Raw genomic sequence first — 22,784 nt, forward strand, 5'->3', positions numbered from 1 at the left:
CTTCCTTTCCCCAATGGGCTAACCAGTCTTTCAACAGCAGGTGTATGGGTTCGTGGTGCTGCCCAACAGTCTCTTCATGAGCGAGTTGTGTGCACATTCTTGGGGTTAAGCTGAAACTGTTTAAGCTGGGTGTCAGACTCTGATAAAGGATATAAAATTGCAGCCATGATGTTGGAGAGATGTCCAGCATGGGGTTGAGAGGTACTCACTCTCTCTATTTACATTAAATGCCCCGTGGTAGAGCTGTGTCAGGCACGTCCCACAGGATCCCTCAGGAGGAGCTGGGACCACCGTGACTCCCACCAGGAAACACAGAAGGAAAATGAAATAATAAAATGTCATAATATGGATGAAATTACAGTTAGTAAATATAGTGACATCCCCCTCTGCCCCTTCCCTTTTTTGTGCCTTTTTTGCATTATCAGGTTTCATGACATGACAATTTCCTGTTTGTAAAATAACATGTTCCTGGGCTCACGCAAGCAGTCAGTGTACTCAGATTTGTCTTATGTATTAGACATCAGGATGTGATAAGTGCAGGGGTTCAGCCCTTCCGACACACCGTGACGCTACACTATCAGCACTACAGTGTTTTTACTGGGTTTTTTGTGGCACACCATTCACAATATTCACTGACTACTTTTTCACAAACTATATCCTTTTAACAAACTATATCCTTTTAACAAACTCTGGTTTTGACTTTGATTTCAAAGATTTCATAATTTCATTTCTTTACAAATGAAATGAAATTTCTAGAGGCTACTGATGAAAAACCCAGAATTGAATGACATTCAGACATCACAAAAAAGTGTTCATAGACTACATACTCATAATATCACAATGTCACATCATCATACATACTGCACTGAATAAACAATAAAACACATCAGCTCTTTATCTGTTCAGATTCCAAGTTGCGTAAAGGCAGAAGCTTTCAGGATCATTACTCTTTCTTGATGAAACTCCACATGACTAATAAAGCTTGCTATAATTAGACTCAGTGGTTTGTACCACAATGCTGTTGAATTCTCAGTTCTTATTGGTCAGAAGTTGTTGACTGAAATTTAGGAATAAACATTTTTATGCTATTTAGCCAGAGGTAAAGCTGTTCTTTAACTCTGTGTGGTTCCGCAGTAAAGCGTATGTTTTGTCTTATTCACTTCAACAGAGAGAGACTAAAAGAGAAGGGCTTATGAGTGAACAAAGTGTAATTGTGTAATTGTTGGCAAGTGAGCAAGGGTTTATATCTGCTGCATGTGACAGAATGTTACACAACTCTTAATGTAAATCTCAATGAGTGAATAAACATGTCATTCTTTATTAAATAAAATGTGTAATTGTTCGCATATTGCTGTGGTTTGTGGTATAACAGCACATTTTATTCCTCACATAGTGTGTGTTTAATAATACAGCTATTCTAGAATTCAGTATCATAAAGTCGTTTTTAGAAAAACACGAATATTAGCACGAATATTAACTTTCTTTAACTTGTGTTGTCTTTTGACAAGTGCAAAAAAAGGTTAAGAAGAAAAAAATAGAACAACCTCACAGCATGGCTTGTTGTCATGAGTACAGGGGCGGAAGAGAGAGAGCCAGTCAGATCCACGCCCGCACACACACACACACACACACACACACAAATCAGTCCTGTCTCAGGACAAATACCCTGTCCTTGAGTCTTCCTCCCTCAGTGGGCCACCAAAGGAAGGGGCTGATCGGTATCACACGAAACATTTCCCACATACTGCTCAGGAAAAGCATCACTCCATGGCACACTTTCGGTAGGAGTACACATTATTATTCAAGTCTTTTTTTCTCCTTTGTTTACAAAGATTTATCTTTGGTTTGTTAGTTGACTGTTACTTCCCGAACAATTTTTATATTCCTAGGGATGTATGATTAAAATGTTGACAAGATTCTATATTTATAAAGGAAATATATATATATATGCAGTACTTAGCATCAGTACTGTGATACTGTCGTTGTGTAACTCCTCATTAGTTACACTATATGATCATGCTACTGCTATTTAAAATCAAAGTTGAACTAAAAGCAAAACAGCAGTTTAAATGGAGCTGAGAGATAAAGTATACACACCCCTAACTACAGGATTATACTCTGGCCATACTGCCGTTCCACATAGCCATGAAAACTGCGCACTGTGCACAGAGCCGCATATCTCTGCTGGGGTTTTCAAAAATATCATCGAATTAATTTTAAAAATATTAACTTGTACATTCATAGCGCATGTTTTTCAGCATGCATCATGTACATGTACATTCTCCATCGTTACTACAAGAAAATTATAATGAAATGCTGTTTAATCGACTCCAGAAAACTTGACTCGCAGAAGCACTTTGTCCAAGCTTTACAGAAGATTGATCATGTGTCTAGTGAGCTTTTCTGATCCTTCTGGAATGTAACAAACCCGAAAACTAAAGTTTTGGAGGAGGATTTCCTCAGCTTTTAAGGAAGAGATCACCTGTACCTCCTATTATGGTGACAAGCCTATAAGCACATAGCTTCATATCATGTACAAGTGCACAGGTGAGAAGAAGAAAGGGGAAGATGTACAGTTATGGTATTTATTGCTAATACTGTGTGACTTGGAAGGTCTCTGCATGCACTGAACGCACACAAGGTGGATCCAGGTGTTTCCCAATGCCCTGATGGTTAGGAGGCGTGAAACAGAACTACATATAAATACATTTGCTTCTTCTGGAACACGATTTCCACTATGTTTCCTGTTTTTTTTTTCGCCCCTTCATAACACACAACTCCGGATATGAGACACAGAGCTAAATGGCGAATATAAAAACTCTGGCGCACATAACAAAGATTTTTATAACTATGTATTAACTTGTTATGTACGATATGACATTCAGTTCTACAGGATTCATTAAGGTGCTTGTTCAAAACTTTTCATATCAGTGCTTCAAGCTGAACTTCAAGTAATGTTTATCTCCTCAAGTTAAAACTTCTAGAGTATAAATGAGTGGAGAAAGCAAAGTGCTTCCAGAGAGGTGTACTGCATGAAAAGCTCTAGGGAAGAGTGTTCATAAATGTGGCACCGACAGCAGGAGCTTTAGTACGAGCACTGACTGTAGTATCTGTATTAAGGTGTATGAGACACGAGTAAATAAGGCTGGAAATGTTTGAAATTGCACATTGAATAACTTGTGCATTAGTGAGACATGTAAAGAAAACCACATGTTGCTTTGGTCTTTAATCTGTCACCAGTGTGTATGTCCTGTCTATCTGCTGATTTTCCAGGAAGAAGACGTGCCATGCACCAACATGTGCACCATTCTGAACTGAGGTCTTGTTTAAAAACACCTGCCTCCTTCACGTCAGGTTTAAACAGCAGCTTTTCTTGTCCAACCAGAGCAGCAAGTTCAAAGGATATTTTCCAGATTTTCTAGGAAGTGCCAGTGAAGAATTCGCACTGAATGAAAAATATCACTTTATAGTTACGCAAAAATGAAAAGGAGGATTGACAGGTTGACCTTTGACCTGGAGGCAGGAGTCTGAACAGCATTTTATCAGCTGATATTATCATAGGCTGCTCCAGCTGAGGAATGTCTGAATGTTTGCTTCTGCAGATTTATTGCTGATGGACTGTAGATAGCACGTATAGGAGACACGTGAGGCGCGCGCTGATCCAGGTCTGAGGGTGGGGATCTTCATTTATACCATTATACCATTATAAAAATAACACAACACCACCTCGTGTGTTCATTTATTTTCTCTTATATAGTCAATATATACACCTTCAACACAGCTGTGAAGTTTCATTGCTGTGAAACCTTTGAATCAGAAAGTGACATGGTTACTGCATCAGCTTGCTAATGAAATTTTAAAAAGGTTTATTGCTCTATTTTGCCCCCTAGTGGAATAACAGAGGCTAGCGTGTTTTTTCATATTTTTCATATTTTGTTCATATATGAAGTTTAGTTTAGTTAAGATGTGATGAGATGTGATGAGATGTGTTTGCACACACTGTACCATGGCGGTGGCTACACTACAGAATCTGTGTGAATTCTGGATAGTGTGAAATGTTGAGCAGTAGTGCACTCCTGGCCGTCTCAGTATTATTTTTAACAAGTTCGCGTGGGCCAAATGAAGGCTGCAGGCCTTGTGTGTGCTCTTGATACTAGTTATTTTGTTAGCCAATATTTTTTTCGTGTCAATTACATCAACAATTTCAAACAGAAGCCAAAAAAGCGGATAAATGGATTACATCCAATTAATTAGCATTAACTTCCTGCTGTTGTATTCTGTCCATTTCTCCTCTTCTGCTTTTTCCTTTTTGCATTTTTCCTTCCCAGAAACATTAAATTACTTTAATGTCTTTTCACACCACAAGAGGGCTCTCTGTGACTGCATGATACACAAACTTCTTCAGTAAATAACAGTAAAGAGTGCTTTTCTGCATATCTTTTTTAAAAACTCGTGGGGCCCCATGGTGGTCCCGGGGCCCTAAGAGACTGCTGATGCCACTTATAGCAAGAAACAGTGCTGAATATATTCTAATAAAGCAGTTATTTAAAGTAGGCCTATATTACAGGTTATATATTACAGGTATTACAGGTGTGTGAGAGACAACACGCTTGCCATCTATTGCGCCCACACAGCTGGGAAGTTCATCTGTGCTCAGAGTCACTGGCAGTCTTCCTCCACTCCTTTTTATTGGGAACTGGCATGTATTTCCCACCAGCAACACGGGTAATTTCAGCCACTGTAGAAACTCCAACCCGGTAACTTGAAGCAATGGTGGAATCCCCAGTGGCAATGTACAATGGAAGTGACAATGACAATGAATTGTTAAAAGTGCTAAACAAATAAAATTGAATTGAATTGAAATTTACCTGTTTAAACCACAAATAAACTTTACAGAGCATAAAAAGTCAATGTAATCATTCTTAATAATGTAAATGATAAATGGATTGCATTGAACAATCGTGTTCATGATCATACAACAAAAACAGCTAGTTTATATTGTTTTGATGACTCTTATCTGACTCTTTAAAGCATATGGATTGTAATTTATTAATATTTGTTAATGTTTAGTATTAACTGACACTTTGTGGTTATGTGTCTCAGCTCTGAAGCACCAACTGCTGAAACTGCTGATGGAGAAATATCACAACTCTGTAAAATCATGTCACAGGAATTCTTCTCAAATACTTATTCATAAGCGCCAGCACTTCAGGACACTTCAGAGTTTGTAATAAAACATAAATTGTGCATATTGTCCTCAAAAAGTGAAGTTTATTCACCATAAATTCCACAAAGGAATGGAAATCTTGGGATAATGGCTAGGAATGGGGTTGTTTAAAATGTCTAATGCAACAATAAGTGATAAGGGCCAAAATATGATTAGGAAAAAAATTATGAGTTGGCAAAACAAGTCACATTCAATACAGAAATTGTCTGGAGTCTGGTCTTGGCTTCTCACCCACCAGCTGCCAGTTCAGTATATTCAGCTGTTTTAGTCATTATAGCACACTGCCACTACTGCATGTTTTACTCTAATCTTTACTCTTTATATAGTCTTAGATTCCTGTTTATAGAGATATGTCAGTGCTTTATCCTGCATGTTTTTTACATGTTTCCAGGCCTTCAGTATCTGAAGCCATAAAGTCAGTGGACTGCTTGAACATGCTGCGTCTCTAACAGCCAGTGATTCCTCTTCAATGCCGCTTTAAAATGTTCTGAGACCACACTACGCGGTCTCACACAGAGGCCTTCTCTGGTAAGCCGACCACATCCTCTGTCTTACATGCAAGGACACAGCTTGGACGCACATGTGCAGGAAAATCAAAGCTGATTATTACTTATTACTCTGTCTGCAGACTCTCAGATGCTGACTGAGAAGAATTTGGTGTCATTACTTTAAAAACTTCTTACACAAAAAAAGTATTAAACAGATATTTTTAAAACAACTACTCCTGACAATGACAATGCATAAGCAGTGACTTGGGGAATTTTGAGGAGATTTGGAGGATATAAACATCATTTTTGTATAATTCTTCATAGACACCTAGTCACCATTTGACAATAAAGAATTCCAAATAAAGTGTGACAGTGTGGACTTGGAGAGAGTTTAGTCCACTCTCGGACAATGCAGAACATTTCACGCTCCTTTTTTACTTTTTTTTACTTTTACTTTGTAAGCTGTTGTATATAAACAATAGAAATAGAAAATGTATACAAATTCAAATAGAAATATAAAACTCTAATACAGTATTAATTACTTAAATCCTACAAATGTGACAGTTAGTTTTAATCCAAATATTGAAATAAATTTCGACTGAAATATTTTTCAAACTGAAGAGTCTTAGCTCGGAGTCATTGAACATTAAAACTCTATCATGAGGAACTGGAAGTCATTAGAGGCAAGAATGGATCCAGGGAAAGAGCCTCCTTAAAAAAAGTCTTGAGTTGGCACAGGAGTGTGAAGCAACTGCGGTTTTTATGTCTTCAAATGAGAACAGAGTATAATGTACTGTGTTTAAGGCCAAGGTTATTAAGGTTAAAGGCTATTGTTCACATACTCGCCTTTATATATAATTTCTTTACTTTTTAGTTATTGATTTGAAAGAACAATCAATCTAAAGTATTTTATTAATAATGCAATACTGACAGTTATCTGTATTTATTTCTGTGTTTATTCTGATGTTTTAATTCCTGTAGCGTTTCTCTATTAGCCACTCCTAACTATTTAAAAAGACCAGATTGGATAGGTTAGGGTTAAAATCCAGGGAAAATTACACAGGCAGGAGAAATCTTACCATCAGTCCATTAGGCTTGAAAATTGTGTTTTAAGACGTTTAAGATTTCAGCACCTTAGCTGCCAGGTGCTTAGGAATATAGGCCTCTGGAATTTAAAGGATTTTTTCATTTATTTTTTGTATTTTGTGTGTTTGAATAAAGTTGTACTTGTTTACGGCCCTTTAGCCTCACGCACTGACGAGGAAGAACTTCTTCTTCTGCATTATAGATATAAGGAAAGGTGATTTTGGACCTTGTCTCTACATCGCCTGTGTCTCCAAGATGGCGGTGAGGTAGCATGCAGCGGCGACTTCAGGTCCAGAAATCACTACATTCCTATGGAGGTTGAAGATAGATATCCTCCCTACTCCCATCATCACCACCTTCTAGTGCGCGTCCTGAGCAGCTGTCTTACTGTTTGTTACGGGAAATGCACAGTTTTCGACTGAAAGAACCTACAGAGAGTTTTGAGAACAGCTGGGAACATCAGGGTCTCTCTACTCACCATCGACACCTCTTACAACAACCGCTGTATCTGCCAGGCCAACAACACCGCAGCCGACTCCTCCCACCATTCTCACAGACTCGTCACCGTCCTGCCCTCAGAAGAAGGTACCGGAGCATCTGTGCTACCACCACCAGATTCCACAACAGCTTCTTCCCTGAGGCTCTGAGAAAACCCAACACACTGCTGGATTAATCTAACCCTCCCAACAGCCACCATCTTACAGCCATCACTGCACTCCTGCACGTTATAATGCTGCTCTGGGACACTATTATGAGACTGCTACCTTTCACTCGATATTGCTGCTACGCTTCCTCTTGTTGTCAGTAGTTTACAGATAATTAGGTTTTTCACTCAACATTGTGCTATTTATTGTATGTTTTTGCTCTCGTCTCATACTGTCACGTATCTGCACTATATGTACTCCTGTGTACTGTGCTACTGTACTGTTAAAACAATGACTGGACTTCTGAAGGATTAAAAGTGACATCCACTAGGTGGCACCTCATCGCTGGAACATCTGCCACTCAGGAATCCTGCAGCGCTATGAAGTGTTTGGTGTGATTTCTCTCCCTGGAGGCAAGCGCCAGGTGACTGGGCCATCAGTGTAACCTGGTCGAATGTCACTTCTCTGGTAGGGGAGGAGTCTGAGTTAGTGTGTGAGATGGACTACACTGCAAAAAAAAAAAAAAGAAAGAAAGTTATGTAATATTGAAAGTTAAAGGGAGTTGGCTGTAAGTTCTTGTTATTCAGAATGCAGCTCATTACTGTTTGCTAGAACCCACGATGATACTGTAATGAATATTAAAATCAAGTGACAATAAATTATTGTGTATTTATAGTAATTTATTCTGACTAAAATATGGTAAAATCCTGCAGTGCTTTTTTTGACAGGAAACAAATAACAACATGTTACCCGTAAGTTGCTGTGTTTGGATTTACAGTGACTTAAATCAAGTCTAAATGTAAAATTAAGACAGAATTCGTTACAGAATTTTTGGGACATACCAAAAAAAAAGAAAAAAAAAAAAGGATTAAAAATAAATAAATAAATAAACAAATAAATAAATCATTCTGAGGCATCCACTGAAGTCATGGCACACCATCTAATGTGTCTAATAGAATACGTCATATGAGTGTACTTGACAAGGAATATGACAAGTAGAAATAGAAATAAGATTAATAATCTTATATGTTTAAAAACAATCGAATAAAGAGAAATATTAGCTTTCTCCGAATTTGTTGACCTTTATTCATGATGTTTTTCCTTGCTGTCATGTTTTGCAGTGAAGCCAGAGGTGAAAGCTTGAGAGGAACCAGACTCTAAAGGAAACTCGTCCTCTTCTGCGTGAGACTGGATCAGATCATTTCTCTTCTACAGCTTTACACTACAGAGTTACACCGTGTGAGTGTGGTGAAAGGATGCTCGCTATGAGCATCATTTTATTATTATATCAGAATATTTTAGGTACAAGTCTACAGTATCCACTGAAGAACAGGTGGCATCAGTGGGGACATTTTATAAGCTTCCACACGCGGTCTCGAGGTGATGACGTGACCTGGGCATCGGTACTCGGAAAGGGAAATCTCCACTAGTTCTGAAGGAAACCTCCTGGCAGTCTGGAGCGTCAGGAAATAGAACTACACTTTATCTATATTTTCACTTAGAAAATTATTACATTATATAGATTATATATTACCAGTGGTGTGTTTTTAGTGCTGGGAGTTGGTAATAATGCTGAACTGAATGTTGACTGTTATCTTGCGTAGTTCATCATGTCTTCATTTCTAAGAAATGATGGTAACATTCACACTAATTTTCTACTGTACTCAGATTTGTAATAATAGAATGTACTCGATGGGAATTTGGCATTTAGTATACTATTACATTAAGTACTATATACCTTCTGTGTGTGCATTTAATTGTATGACAGATATAGAGTAAATATTATTTCCTGTACAGGTGCTACAATAGCACGAATTCCCCATGCTTTCTCACTATGGTTGGACACCATGATATTTAGCTTGAAGGTAAATTCTTTTCTCAGTGGCCTATTTTTTTACTGTAGCTTTATGAATTTACTGTTTGTGAATCACTGCATACTGTCTGCAAACAGAAACTCTAAACAGAAACAATCTAAACAAAAATAGCATGTGTTAACTTTGGCCTGAAGGACAAAATTAGGTTTTTTACATGTTACACAGTCTTCCTATGGTTTCTACTCTCAGCTCAGGAGCCGGAAAACAAGTGGGCAATTTTACCAACAGCCACTGACAAACTGTTCATTAAACCTTTCCCGCAGACAAAAACAGACACGGGAGGTGGGGCTGCAGTCCCTCTGAAGTTTTTTCCCCTTCCTCTTCCACTCTTCAAGCTTACCTCACAAACCTAATTGCCGTAGCTAAAGGCTCCGTGACCAAATACGTTGTTTTATGTGTAGCCAGGTCTTTAATTATCTTCCCCCGAAGGTAAATCTTAGCCTTATCTGGACTAATGAGATGTCAAAAAAAATCTAAATGCATCTGATGAGAGAAAAAATACCCATGTGGAGCATCACAAAATACATCATCATCTCCTCTCATTGTGATTTATGAAAGGCCACAGTGAGACCTGCTCATGACAATTTCCACACAATTCTTAATATTTTTGCCTGAATGCAGTGCACTTTAAGCTGAATTACACCCACTATGTGTACGCTCTAGGACGGGGAACCACACCAGAAATGGTCATCTGGGAGAAATTCCCTTCTGGCCACATTCCATTTTAATTGCAGCAAAAGTTGAACTAATCTGAGGAACCCCTAGCAATTAAGAAAGTCTGGCATGCAGAAGCTTTAATCGAGATGTTTCAATTGGCTTTTTAATGTTTTTAATTAAGAGCGAGGTTTACCGCAATGGTCTTCCCTTGGTTTGGGAAATGGTACCAGACAGTGTCCTTTAAATAGTTTTGCTGACTTTAAAAAATAGTTTTGCTCATTTTTATTCTCCAGGAATAGCTACCGATCTCTAGCTCTCGCTCTTGTGTGAAATAATGCACTATTTTAACAGTAGTACTATAATTCTCCTTGAACACATATACATATACAACTGTGCACTCCAAACCACAACAGCAGCCTCCTGCAGCGAGGGACTCATGAGATAGACAGTGAGAAGTGAGAAGAGATGTGGAGGTGGGCGTGGTGAGCCGGTGATCTGGAGGTGTTTAAAGTACAGATGGTGAAGGAGACTCAGGAGCTTGTTCTACCTCTACAGGATACCTGATCCTCTGGATAGACATCTGAAGCGTTTAGGTTTTCAGCTTTGTGGGTTTTTTATATATAAAACCTCTATGGATTTCTCCTCCGTCTTCTTCCTCAGTGCCATTCTGATAATGGAGCAAAAAGGTAAACAACTTCCCTAAGTGTTTTGCGTGGTTTTGAGTTCTTATTAAAATGTTGTGAAACTATATGATTCATTTGGCACATTTTCATGCATATAGAGTATAAATTTCCAGTTGACTGGAATATCAGAAGCTACTTATTACTGGCTTACAATTATAATAGGATATACAGAACTTATATATTAAAATAACAAAGATAATATTATATGCATATTTATGGTTTTAACTTAAACTCATGCATTTTGCATTTTCTGTCTTATTTTTAAATATTTATGAGTCTGTTAAAATATTTGATTCCTGAATCACTGATTTGTAGAATGGCTATTGTCAACTAATTCTATGAAAAATTTGAAATATTGTATATAAATATAATTAACTCTTAACCAATACTTTGTTAAAAAGCTGTTGGAGTTGATATATCTAAAGACAAACATGCATGTGGTTTTGAATTTGATATCCTGGTACTGTGGTCAGGACAGTTCTTTGGTAAGAGTCTATACGAATCTGTTGCTTGTGAAAAGGAAATTGCACTGTTGATTTTAAAGCAGTGAAAACTCCACAGAGCACCGACTCTGCAACCTCGAGCACTGCGCTCCGCTCAGACAGTAGCTCTGAATCTACAGAGCGTCATCAGGAAAGAGGAGCTGTCTCTGTTCCTGCGCAGGTTTAGCTTTAAAAATTATATTTAAGATGTAATATCATGTGAACAACAGTGCTGAATATCTGCACGGCTGTGATTCGGCCACAGGTGATGGCAGGTGATGGCAGGTGAACACAGGGAATGAAAAGTAATCATGGGTAAACACAGGTACTCGCAGGTGATCGCAGGTGAACACAGGGAATGAAAAGTAATCATGGGTAAACACAGGTACTCGCAGGTGATCACAGGTGAACACAGGGAATGACAGCCGTGCTGATATTCAGTACAGCAGCGTGATCGTGAGTGTGATGTTGCTTTTATACAACAGTTCTATAAAGAAGAAATTAATATTGCGTAACTGACATTTCAGACACAGTATGTTCAAATATTTTGTTTATTTTTTTCTCCAAAAGTGAAAATAGATCCCAAAGAGGCCACAGCTGGATAGAGAGTTGCGTGTTGCCATGGTAACACAGACTGACTGACAGCCTGTAGTAACTGTAGTAACGGTTGCAGTGTAATGAACTATCGCTAGAGCTGAGTGTGAAGCGGAGTGAGACACACAGAGACACGTCCCAGTGCTGGTATACTGAATATCAGCGCTCTCTGAACGCTGCTCCACCAATCACATCACTCCATCTAACTGCTGTAGAAAATAATGCTCCATCCTTTTTTTTCTTTTTTTTGTGAACAGTTTTTTTTTCATGACTAATCATAACCTCATTGTAGACTTATTCATTATTCAAAAAGAGCATCATGATCGGGTGGATAAGTGCATGAGTCCAGCGTGTGACGATTAAAGACACAAGGCAGGACACATAAAGCATGAAAAAAATATATATTTATTCACCTTTCTGAATATCAAAGGGAAGAAAAATATACAGCGCCTTGCGTTAGTATTCACCCTGTTGTAGTGTAATAATCTGGAACTGAAATGGATTTAACTGGGATTATACGCAATGAAGCTACACAAAACAACTCATAACTCATTAAAGTGTGGGGGTGGGGTCGGGGAGATCTGTATTTATATGTAAAAATGTTAAAGGTTGTGAGTGCGTAAGTATTCACCCTGTTGATGGGAAACAGAAAAAAGTTCAGAAAAAGTTCAGAAAAAGCTCTTGGGCATTGGAGGTTTGATTTCTCTGTGATGTTTAGTGATTTGGTTAAAAACTGATGATGCAGAGATCATGTTTTTTTGTTTGTTTTTTTTTTTTTTTTGTAACGAAACACATTTTTAATTGTCACAAAATTCCCTCTCTCAGGACACGTCACAGCTGTCAGTGCGAATAGCTTCACATTTTTCATTGTTTTGTTCCTGACATGTTTTTTTTTTTTAGCTATGTGCCTTTTTTTTTAATTTGTCATGTCATTGGTTTATCTCTCTATTATGTCTAGACTGTGTTCACCTGCTTTGTGCCTAGTTTCTGCATTTAGTTTGTCTATTTATTCCCTCGTGCGAAGTCATGCATGCTTCTCATTAAACCCGAGGCTTGTGGGGTTTTTAATGTCTGGAGTTTCCTGATTTGGATCCTTGCTTGTGTTTCTGGTTTCATGATTACGGATTATCCTAGTTTACTGTCGTCTGCCTGTTCTCTGACTCACTGCCTGGAATATGGATGATGATTATCGGGTTGACTTTAATAAACTGCACGCTCTCAACACCACACATTACATCTACCCATTAAACAGGCTGTTTGTTTGTAATGCAGTTAGACATAATTAGTAAAGAGCAAATGCACAGTAGTGCAGTCGAGTTACAGGCCAGGCCTATGAGACACGTTAGCCTACAAATCATCAGTTAGCCAATGCATGATTCATGCTTTAGCAAGAGATTATAGAATATATGTCTCATATTCATGTAGTCTGAGTTTTTGTTTGCTTATGGTGTTAGACAGAAATGTCATGCTTTCATGTGCATGGGGTTTAAAAAAAGCCTGATTGTGTGAAACTGAAAAGATTGTTAATTTGGGTTACATTAGGACTGTGAGTCTGAGTGCTCAGTTCTGATTTATTAAATCTTTTTTTTTAGGTTGTTCACATTATAGTTGTCAATCTGTGTCACTGTCTATGTCTTTTTATTGTGCTTGATGGTAAAAAATAACACATAAGGATTGAAATTGGATGCAAGCAGTGATGAAAGAAAAATTGTGAGTTGTGAGTGGAATCGCAGATAATACACTGAGAGAAAGAACGTTGAGAGAGCAAGAGCTAGACTTGGAAAAAGCTACGTCATTGTATAAAGAACTAAAGTCAGTGATGGAACTTCCACAGAAGCAGCCATGTGGGAGATGTGAAACACAGCATCCTCTGAAAAAATGCCCAGTGGACAACATCAACAAAAATGATGAGGAGGAGATTTATGTGGATGCAGTGACTGAGGATTCTGAAAAGAAATCAGAATGGATTCTCTCACTGATAGTGAATAAAACGTTTAATCTGGATACAGGTGCAGAATCAAATGCACTGATAGAGGAGTCAGTACAAACAGTGACACGTCTGAGGCATTAAGCCAAAGTCCGGGATATCGCACAACACTTCTGGAATTTGCTTTTTCACCAGCACTACTCCTCATGGGATGGGGTTTGAGATCAAATCTGCCAATCAAAGAAAGCCTACTGAAAACAAAGGATGGGGAGAAGGTGAAGGTGTACAAAGAACAACAGAAAGAACAACAGAAGTTCTAGTCTGATCATGAAACATGCAGCTTACCTGAGCTCTACCCTCTACCTCTACCCTGTATGAGTACTACAGCCATGATCATACAACACTCGAACAGATGATGATGCTGTTTTAATGAGAAACTGATGTGACGTTAATTGTAAATTTACAGAACAAGGACGCAGGTGAAACAAGCTGTAGTCAGCAGACAGACACAAACTGGAGAAAAAAACATTTCAGTCTGAATCACAAATGAGTGGAAAGTCAGCACGTCATGTGAAAGCTAAAGAAAGACTCATAGTTGAAAGTAATTTGTTCAAAGAGACAAGCTGAAAATTGAAAGAAAAATCTTTGAGAATCTGATAAGTGATCTGCAAATATTAGACCACATCAACATACCCGAGGGCCAGTCACCAAAATACTGCTTATGAATTATGCAAAATACTAAATATTTACACACCTCTCATGCCCTCTCTTCCTCTGAATATTTTTTCAATGCCCGTGATTTGTTTCATCATGTCTCATGATATTAAATTCCTTTATTACCTCAACAGTCTCTTGACATACAACACACACATTCGGCCTGGCTCTTGATGAAAAGTATTCTTGTTTCCAGCTCTTTTGAAATCACTTCTTCTCACTGTTAACTTTGTGTTTTTTAATCATTCAGTTAGCAGTTGGTTGGTGGGACTTTGGCCAGCCCTGGTGTAGAGGAATTCTATCTATATGGAAGCGTATTTCTTTGGCATTGTTTGTTTTTGGCCATGCTTTACACACTGTTTCAAACACAACTCAGATCAATTGATTGTAAATTGCTGTTGCTGTCCCTTATTGTTGTTGTGCTGTGCTGCCCACACTTGTCACATGACCACTAATCAGATATGTGTCTGATCTATCACCTCATGAAAGTGGCTTGGGTCTGATTTGAATAGATCAGATTTTGTGTCCTGAAAATATCATATCTGTGTGACATTACGGCAGAAAATCATATCTGTGTCACTTCAACATTGTGAACTTGAAGGTATCCTTTCGTGTGTGGTTCAGCCAAACAAACCTGATCAGAAAAAGACAAATGAGTCCTAAATGTTCATGAAAGGTTCTGACTTTCCTATTCCTCAGGCTTCACAGCATCCCTGCAAGTCCCTGTGTCTCACACACGAAGAGGCTTACCCCCGCAGCTCGGCCACAAGGCTCAGCATCGCGAGAAACGCTGCTCCTGTGAAAACCTGAAGGACAGGGAGTGTGTGTACTTCTGCCACATTGGGATTGTTTGGGTCAACACACCCAGGTACATGACTAACACTCAGTAAACCTAGACACACAACTGCACAATGTCAGCACTGATATAACAAACCAGTCACATTTAGGAGAAAAAAACAATGCAGTTTAGGATTTTTAAATCACATTCAGCTTCAATGTGCTAATGTTTTACTGAAATTGTACTGACTGCTGTTGATAGAACCATGCATGAAGATTCAATCGTGATCATCTGCAGAGTGGTTTGGCTGAAATTCCCAAAACTCAAGACAATAAAATCTTAGAAAGGGAAAATATCTTGCCTATAGGTAAATGTAGCTAATATTTCTTCTTATTACACAACAGATATACAACTAGACATTTCCGGTTAAATTAACTTATTCTGAAATAAGGAAGATAAGGATTATTCATGTTTAAAATTAGTTTTAAAATGTCGAGAAATAAGCGTAATAGTTTTATATTTATTCTAATCTCATTACTAGAAATCTTAGATACATTTGCCTGCATTCAGGATATTTTCTTTTGTTGTAAAACGTATCATGTATTAGAATTCCTCAGACGCACTGAGGACACAACTGCAGACACATAGAGGAATCAAACTAAAGAAAAACTCAACAATGTCCAAAGAGTGAAGCAAAAAATGTACAATTTTAAAAAAAGCGTGAAGGACTGACGCTGTTAATGTGCACATGTCTGCGTGCAGTGTGTGGTCTTATTAACTTGGCTCGTGCATGACAGCCTAAAGCAGACAGACGGCCCCAAGTCTCCATGAAAAGCCTGTAAGAACCTCAAAGCCTTTATACGGTTTAGGGAAATGTGTAAAGGTGATGGAGAAACGTTCACGGGCCTGATTGCCTGTTCTCATGCAGGCTCAATGTTTATCAACTATAATTAGATATGAGAGATTGTAATTCTGTGCTAAAAGAAGATTATTGTACAGTACATCATCATATCTATATATCTATATACATTTTCGCATTTTCTTTGCAGTCAAGTGATTCCATATGGCGTCGGTTTCTTCCAAATGCGCCGAAGACGACACGTGGAACGATGCTTTTGCACAAACAAGAGAGATACAGAGTGCATGAAGTTCTGCTCCCACAGGTATTCCCAGTACATGGTACAACATTTCACATAATATTTGCCTAAACATTTAAACAGATGAAAAAAATGATGACTTTTAACATGTTTTATAGTTTACAGAATCCCATGTAAAACTTTTGTTTTCTGCAGAGGTGAAAATACAACCCTGAGGTCCTCTCCAAGAATATTCAAAGAACAATCTAAAGCCAAAGTGAAACAGAGGAGATACAGATCCTGAGGAATTGTGAGGAATATGAAGAAAACTGTATATGTTTGCACTCTTTACAACTCAACCACTACTGCTCAGGTTCTCTACCAGATGGGGTCTCCAGCTGTTATTATGGAGCTGTAGGAGGATGAACATGACTTCTATTTTGAAATAAAAACTAAAACTGCTTCTTAAAGGGAAAGGAATATAGGCTAGGCTATATATTTAATTCGGAGCACCTCTTCCACCCCTTTAACACCAGACTGCATGCAGTGTGTTCCCATGTTCCACTATATGAATGTGAGCACACTTCTCCTTGAGCTGTATTTCTAAACAGAAAATTGTTATATTACTGTATAGAAGTGAAGATGTGGTTGGATTTACAAAGTGTTTGTGATCATGTTGCATGTTTAATAGTGACAGGACTGTTGATATCCCACAGTGCAGATATTTACATGTTATATTTGCTGAAATAATGCAAATATTACACGGAGTGCATCACGAGACCCTGACTGAGTGCAAGAGCCAGGATGAATGTGATGGATTCGCCTGAATAACCTGCAATTTTACTCCAACCTTACAATGGTGCCCTCTGCACGGCGCAGTAGGCCACAGCGCTACACCCTGTAATGAAGAAAAGATTTATTTCAATAATACAGTGAGAGTATTCAGTTAACAGCGAGTCGACCTGAGTGATATAAAATATTTCTATATTGACTGAAGGAAACGTTGACTAGTGCACTTTATGTTCCTTCTGTTCTGAACATGTAATCTGGCCTTGTGTGTGTGTGTGTGTGTGTGTGTGTGTTTGTGTGTGTGTGTTTTTTCAAAAGTCCTATCACATGTACATCACTGCAAATTAACAAACTTTATATGCACTACTCGTCTAGATATATTCTAACAATCCCTCCTTGTTTACACACGATTGTGTGAGTTATTTTATTTTCATAGTTAACAATAGACATTCTTATAAAGCAGTTTTACAGAAATTTGAGCTGCAAAGGAAAACCTCTCTTCAGGAAGAACCCTTGAGAAGACCCAGACCCAAAAGGAACCAGACAGCAGAAAGAGGGATTATGATCATTACTATAAACCGTCATATAAAGAAAAGTATTAAATGTGTAGTAAGACAGTTCTGTGGAAAAAAAATGGTTTTGACTGTATAAATTCTATCATATATAAAATAATAGATATAAGGGACTGGTTTTGTATATATTAAGCACAGCAACGTGTAGATAAAGTATGTTGCTGGAATTACAGAAGTTAATCCTCTGTCATTAACTGTCATTAAAGATTTATTTATTTTGTTTGTTAAAAAATGCTATAAATAAAATGTATTTTATCTGAAGCTTGGAAGAGAATGCGATTCCATATTCTAGCAAAAGTGCAACATACATTCTGTTACAAAAGCAGTTCAGAGTATAACTTGATGTTCCTTTGATAAAAGAAAGTTAGAAAAGTGTGCTGAAATAAAGCAAACGAGCAGCTAATTATGGCAGAGGTTAATGAGGATGAAAAGTTCCCACAGATCTGAGGACTAGTCATTTTCTAAATAGCTATATTTAGTCATTCTCTTGTTGCTATTTAAATTTACACACACACACACACACACACACACACACACACACATTTCCATACACCCAACTGGTGAGAATTGCATCATAGTGCGCTTTATGTAGGTAAAGCAGATCTTTTGTATAGCAGGCTGTTTATTTCGGTTTTCTCCAGGAACGCTGGTTTACCTCACAGGAAAGCATTTACTGGAGACCTCTGGAAGGAATTTGTGGAGGTCTCATTTACTGACAGGAAGAAAGAACAAACACTCCCTACTGCTCTCTCCATACTACTATACAGCAACCCAGAATTACAGGTTCTGAGAATGACAGCGTAAAAACTGAACAAGTACTTGTGCATTTCTTTTAGCGTATTTAAAGACTTGCAGAGGTTAGTTAATCCTTGGAGTTAAACGCTTATGTGGGAACGGAAAAAATCATAGCTGCTATAAATAAATAGGCCCAACTTTAGTTTATGAGTTAAACAAGAGCTGTTTGAAGGTTTTTTTAGGTCTTATACCTGGCCCTTGCATATGGCTTTTATTAAGATTCAACAATGTTGCAGTACGTGCTAATAAGAGTTACTAACACTTTTTAATAACTACCATTAATATATGATTAATAGCGATGAACAAATCATTCGTTATTTAGAAGTTAAACAATAACTAAAGTTTATAAATGTGCAGGACCTGTGCTGAGGGAACGTGGCTTGTGTGTGTGCTGTGTGTGTGTTATAGAACTGAACATCACCAGCGTGTGAATGTGTATCGTGATCTACCTGTAGGGGAGTATGAAGGTCACTGACTGCATACTACAGTCCTGTTGAACTGTAAGTTCCCCCTCAGTAAGTGATGGGCAGAGGACTGCCACCTGCCCCAAAGGACTGCCAGCTGCCCCAAAGGACTGCCACCTGCCCCAAAGGTGTGCCATCTGCCCCAAATAATCCCTTTCGTACTGTCCCTCTATATGTGATGAGAAATGACAATGCCGTCTGCCCCAGTGTCAGTTTTGCATTATGGCGTCTGATAACCAGCTCCAGTGACCACGGATCCTCTCCAGCATCCACTGAACCCAGGAACAGAGCTCATTGTCTGCTTCCACAGCGCTCACTTCCTTGGCTGATTTGCACAGTGATAATTTATAATGCCCTTTGTTAGAGTACTTGTTGTTGTTTAAGATTATTTTATGCGTTATATTTTGCACTACTGTTTGGCCCTGCCATTTTATATATTTTAGCTTTCCACATTTGTGACAAGCTCGCATGTTGGGCAGCTCTTCAATTCAATTCAATTCAATTTTATTTGTATAGCACTTTTAACAGTGGACATTGTCACAAAGCAGCTTTACAGAAATAAATGGATTCACAAAAAATATATTGTAAATATGTGAATTTATCCCTAATGAGGAAGCCAGAGGTGACGGTGGTGAGGAAAAACTCCCTGAGATGATATGAGGAAGAAACCTTGAGAGGAACCAGACTCAAAAGGAAACTCATCCTCATTTGGGTGCAACGGACAGTGCGATTATAAATAAATCCCTTCCATAATTGTGTACTACATGGACAAATAGTGCAATTGTGCAACCAATAAATTCATCACAGTTTTTGCAAGAAGTCCGGCTGGTTAAAATCTATCCACTGTCCACTGATGGAGTCCTGAGTACGAAGCTGCTCGTGGCAACTGCAGCCCCAAAGCCACTACAGCAATCGCAGTCCCAAGCCATTACAGCACAGCACAGTACAGTACAGCTCCCCATATGTGATCCCCAAGCAGCACCATCTCCACAGCCCCCAGGTGGCACCATCCCCAGCAATCCAAACAGTTCTTCAGACCGTCCATATGGGGCCCCAGCAGCAGCGAGCGATCTCAACCGATGAGAACTCCAAGCTCTTGGAAGCTCTTGTTTGTACAGAGTGTTATATTTAGATTGCACCTAAGGCTCCTGTTTGACTGGCTTATGGTTTTTATTCTTCACTGTTGCTGAATTGATTTCTGTTGCACTTTTAGCACCAGTAGCGTTGCCTCTCACATCAGTTTGCTGCATCGTATGTTTGAACATTTCAGTCTGTCTTGCCGTATTCGTATTGTTAGCCAGGGTTGGGGTTTTTTTATCCATCTGCATTTTTTCAGACAAGGCACAGTCTCTTAAACCAACCACTAATGTAGCACAGATCAGTTCATCATGAAGTTGGCCGTATTGACAGTTTTCAGCCAGAGCATACAGAGCAATAATGAAAGAATCAACAGTTTCATTAGCCAGCTGCACTCTCCTGTTAAAGTTTGCTCTATCATAAATCACATTCTTTTTCCGAATGAAGAACTTATAATTCTATTATATAATATACTTTATAATAAGTATAATAAACTTATATATCTATTTATTATCTATTTAACAACTCCATATGTCTGGTTTTCAGCATCACTCAGGTTTTGGCTAACCCATACTGTATATTCATTTTTAGCTTTGGATGAAACGTGGAGAGAGATTAACTCGTGAAAACAACATAAAGAGGAATCTAGTTTTTCAGTGGAGGGAGTGTGGGCTTGATTAAGTTTAAATGTTTATCACGCCTCATGTAAGTGGTATTTTATGAGGAATAGCCGACTTTATTATGCAGTCTGTTGAGTGTATTGTTTAATACATGAAAAAATAAAGTCACTCTGGTGTTTCAAAAGTCTTTTTTAATATAATATACAGTAAAACATCCTCAAACATCACATCCTCAAAAAGCATCGATATAAACCATGGAACAAAAATCAGAGCAGATTAAACTTTGTAAATGAACGACTTCAAACTGTTGACATCCTTTAGATCAGACATATTCAGACTTTTTCCTCATCAGCACAACTTCCCTGTTTGTTTCAAGAACTTTAGAGATTTTATTTCACATTAAGGTATTTTGTAAGAAAAAAAAAACATGGTAATGAACTATTTACCATGGCAGAAAGTGAGAATGCTTCGTCAGAAAGAGAGAGAGAGAGAGAGAGAGAGAATCAAAACACCTGTCAATCATTCTGGATTCATATGTCAATTGACTCATCTACTGTTTTTATTAAGGAAAAAAACAAAGACTGCACTTTTGGTGTATTTTTTCATTCTATTGTTAAAAGGCAGAACTCTTACACAAAATGCATAAAGGTTGGCAGGTGTGTCATTTTAACTTTTTTTTTTTTCTGGTAATTTCCATCTCACCCGCACCCCACAGTTTGAATACATCTGCTCTAGATGATAGAGAATAAATACCCTTTAAAAAGATTAATCTAACAGACATTAGTGTCAAACCTGAAAACCGTTTCTGTAGAAAGAAGCGCTCTGATAGAGGACTGGTTATGTTCTGTCACAACAATCTTTCACTGTACAGTATGCATCTGTAGCGGAGCAGATGAGGAAAAAAAATCATAAACAGTGGCAAAATATACAACATACAGTGAAAAAGTTTACTTGGTCAAATAAACAAAACTTTTCAGCCACAAAGAAATCACTATCTATGCATCCCTCATATTATAAATCTTTAGGGACAAGATCGTCCTGCATTTTTATTTCCAATGAAGCAGAAGTATAAATAAAAAGATACAAAAAAACCTTATACATTTACAAACAGTGGCAAAATATACAATATTTAGGTGGTAGTAATACAGTGGGAAAGTTTACTTGGCTTCTTTTGTTAATGAAAGCAAACTGTCAAATAAATCAGAATGATAGAATATGCTTTGCTTCCACTTGTTCCTTTCAGGCACAAACACATCAGAACTGTGCATCCCTCATGTCACAAACCTCTGGAGACAAAACCGTCCTGCATTTTTATTTCCAATAAAGCAGAAGTATAAATAAATGAACATTGCTATGTATATACAAAAAGCAGGTTCATATGCAATATTAAAATCATGTTCAAAGAAAAAAAAAAAAAACACAATAAGAGACAATTAGAAAAAAAAACATACAGTTAAATATACCACGGCTATTTACAAAACACGCAAAAGTCAGTTTGAACATCACAGTATGTAAAATACACTCCCTCTTTCCCTTTTCCTGTTTAAAGGATTATGCGATTCTCTAAGCCATTTCTGGTTGGTTAGCGCAGTATGATACAGTATACACACGTGCCGAGCATTCTGCTGATCCGACATAAACCACTGCCCAGTGTCCTTTCTCTCTCCAGCTAAAATTTAGTGCTGTGGCTTAAGCTGTCGGACAAGATGATATTTTTGTAGAAGTTGTCAGAGCGCACAGAACAGTAGCCTTTCACCTTGTCCAGAACTTGGTGAACAGGCAGAATGGAGGAGGTGGAAGCATCTGAATCAGAAGTGCTGCACTTCTGGCTAGCCTGGTTTGAATAAGGTTTACCTGAAAGCCAAGACAAAAGCAGTGTTTGGGGTAAAAACTGTGAACCTTAAGCATTTGCAAAGAGTGGACCACGTTTGAAACAATATTATGAAACAATTGGCACTAAGCACTAACTATTTATTTTTGCGATCTACTATAATTTGTCACAGAAGGTGGAGTTGCTGCGTCACAGCTCCGGGATCCTCGGGTTGATCTTACGCATGGGTCACTGACTGTGTAACGGTTACTGACGGAGTTACATGTTCTCCCCATGTCCACGTAGGTTCCCTCTGGAAATTCTACCGTTGTCTGAGCTTCACTGGGTTGCTGAGGCTGGGTATCTACCGTTCAGACCAGCTATATCATCTATTATATTTATAAATAAATATATATAAAGAAATATC

The 22,784-nt window shown here is 38.1% G+C and overlaps 2 protein-coding genes across 12 annotated transcripts in view; one reads left to right on the forward strand and one right to left on the reverse strand.

The window, feature by feature from the left end:
* The first annotated feature begins 10,379 nt into the window (after positions 1–10,379).
* Positions 10,380–16,894, forward strand: si:ch211-202p1.5 (uncharacterized protein LOC103909337 homolog). Its single transcript, XM_026918027.3, has 4 exons — positions 10,380–10,662; positions 15,076–15,244; positions 16,204–16,317; positions 16,447–16,894. The coding sequence occupies exons 1-4, from the start codon at positions 10,608–10,610 to the stop codon at positions 16,532–16,534; spliced, it is 426 nt and encodes a 141-aa protein (XP_026773828.1). The 5' UTR covers positions 10,380–10,607; the 3' UTR covers positions 16,535–16,894.
* A 3,824-nt stretch (positions 16,895–20,718) lies between these two features.
* Positions 20,719–22,784, reverse strand: part of adgrg6 (adhesion G protein-coupled receptor G6) — a 43,817-nt gene continuing 41,751 nt past the window's right edge. For 10 of the 11 annotated variants that reach the window (XM_053231801.1, XM_053231800.1, XM_053231810.1 and 7 more), the window contains one exon: positions 20,719–22,401. In XM_053231801.1, coding sequence (XP_053087776.1) covers positions 22,217–22,401 — 185 coding nt within the window. In that variant the 3' untranslated portion in view covers positions 20,719–22,216. The remainder of the gene's footprint in view (positions 22,402–22,784) is intronic. The other variant, XM_053231804.1, reaches the window with a different exon arrangement.

The sequence above is a fragment of the Pangasianodon hypophthalmus genome, chromosome 30 (genome assembly GCF_027358585.1).
Source record: "Pangasianodon hypophthalmus isolate fPanHyp1 chromosome 30, fPanHyp1.pri, whole genome shotgun sequence".
Classification (NCBI taxonomy): domain Eukaryota; kingdom Metazoa; phylum Chordata; class Actinopteri; order Siluriformes; family Pangasiidae; genus Pangasianodon; species Pangasianodon hypophthalmus.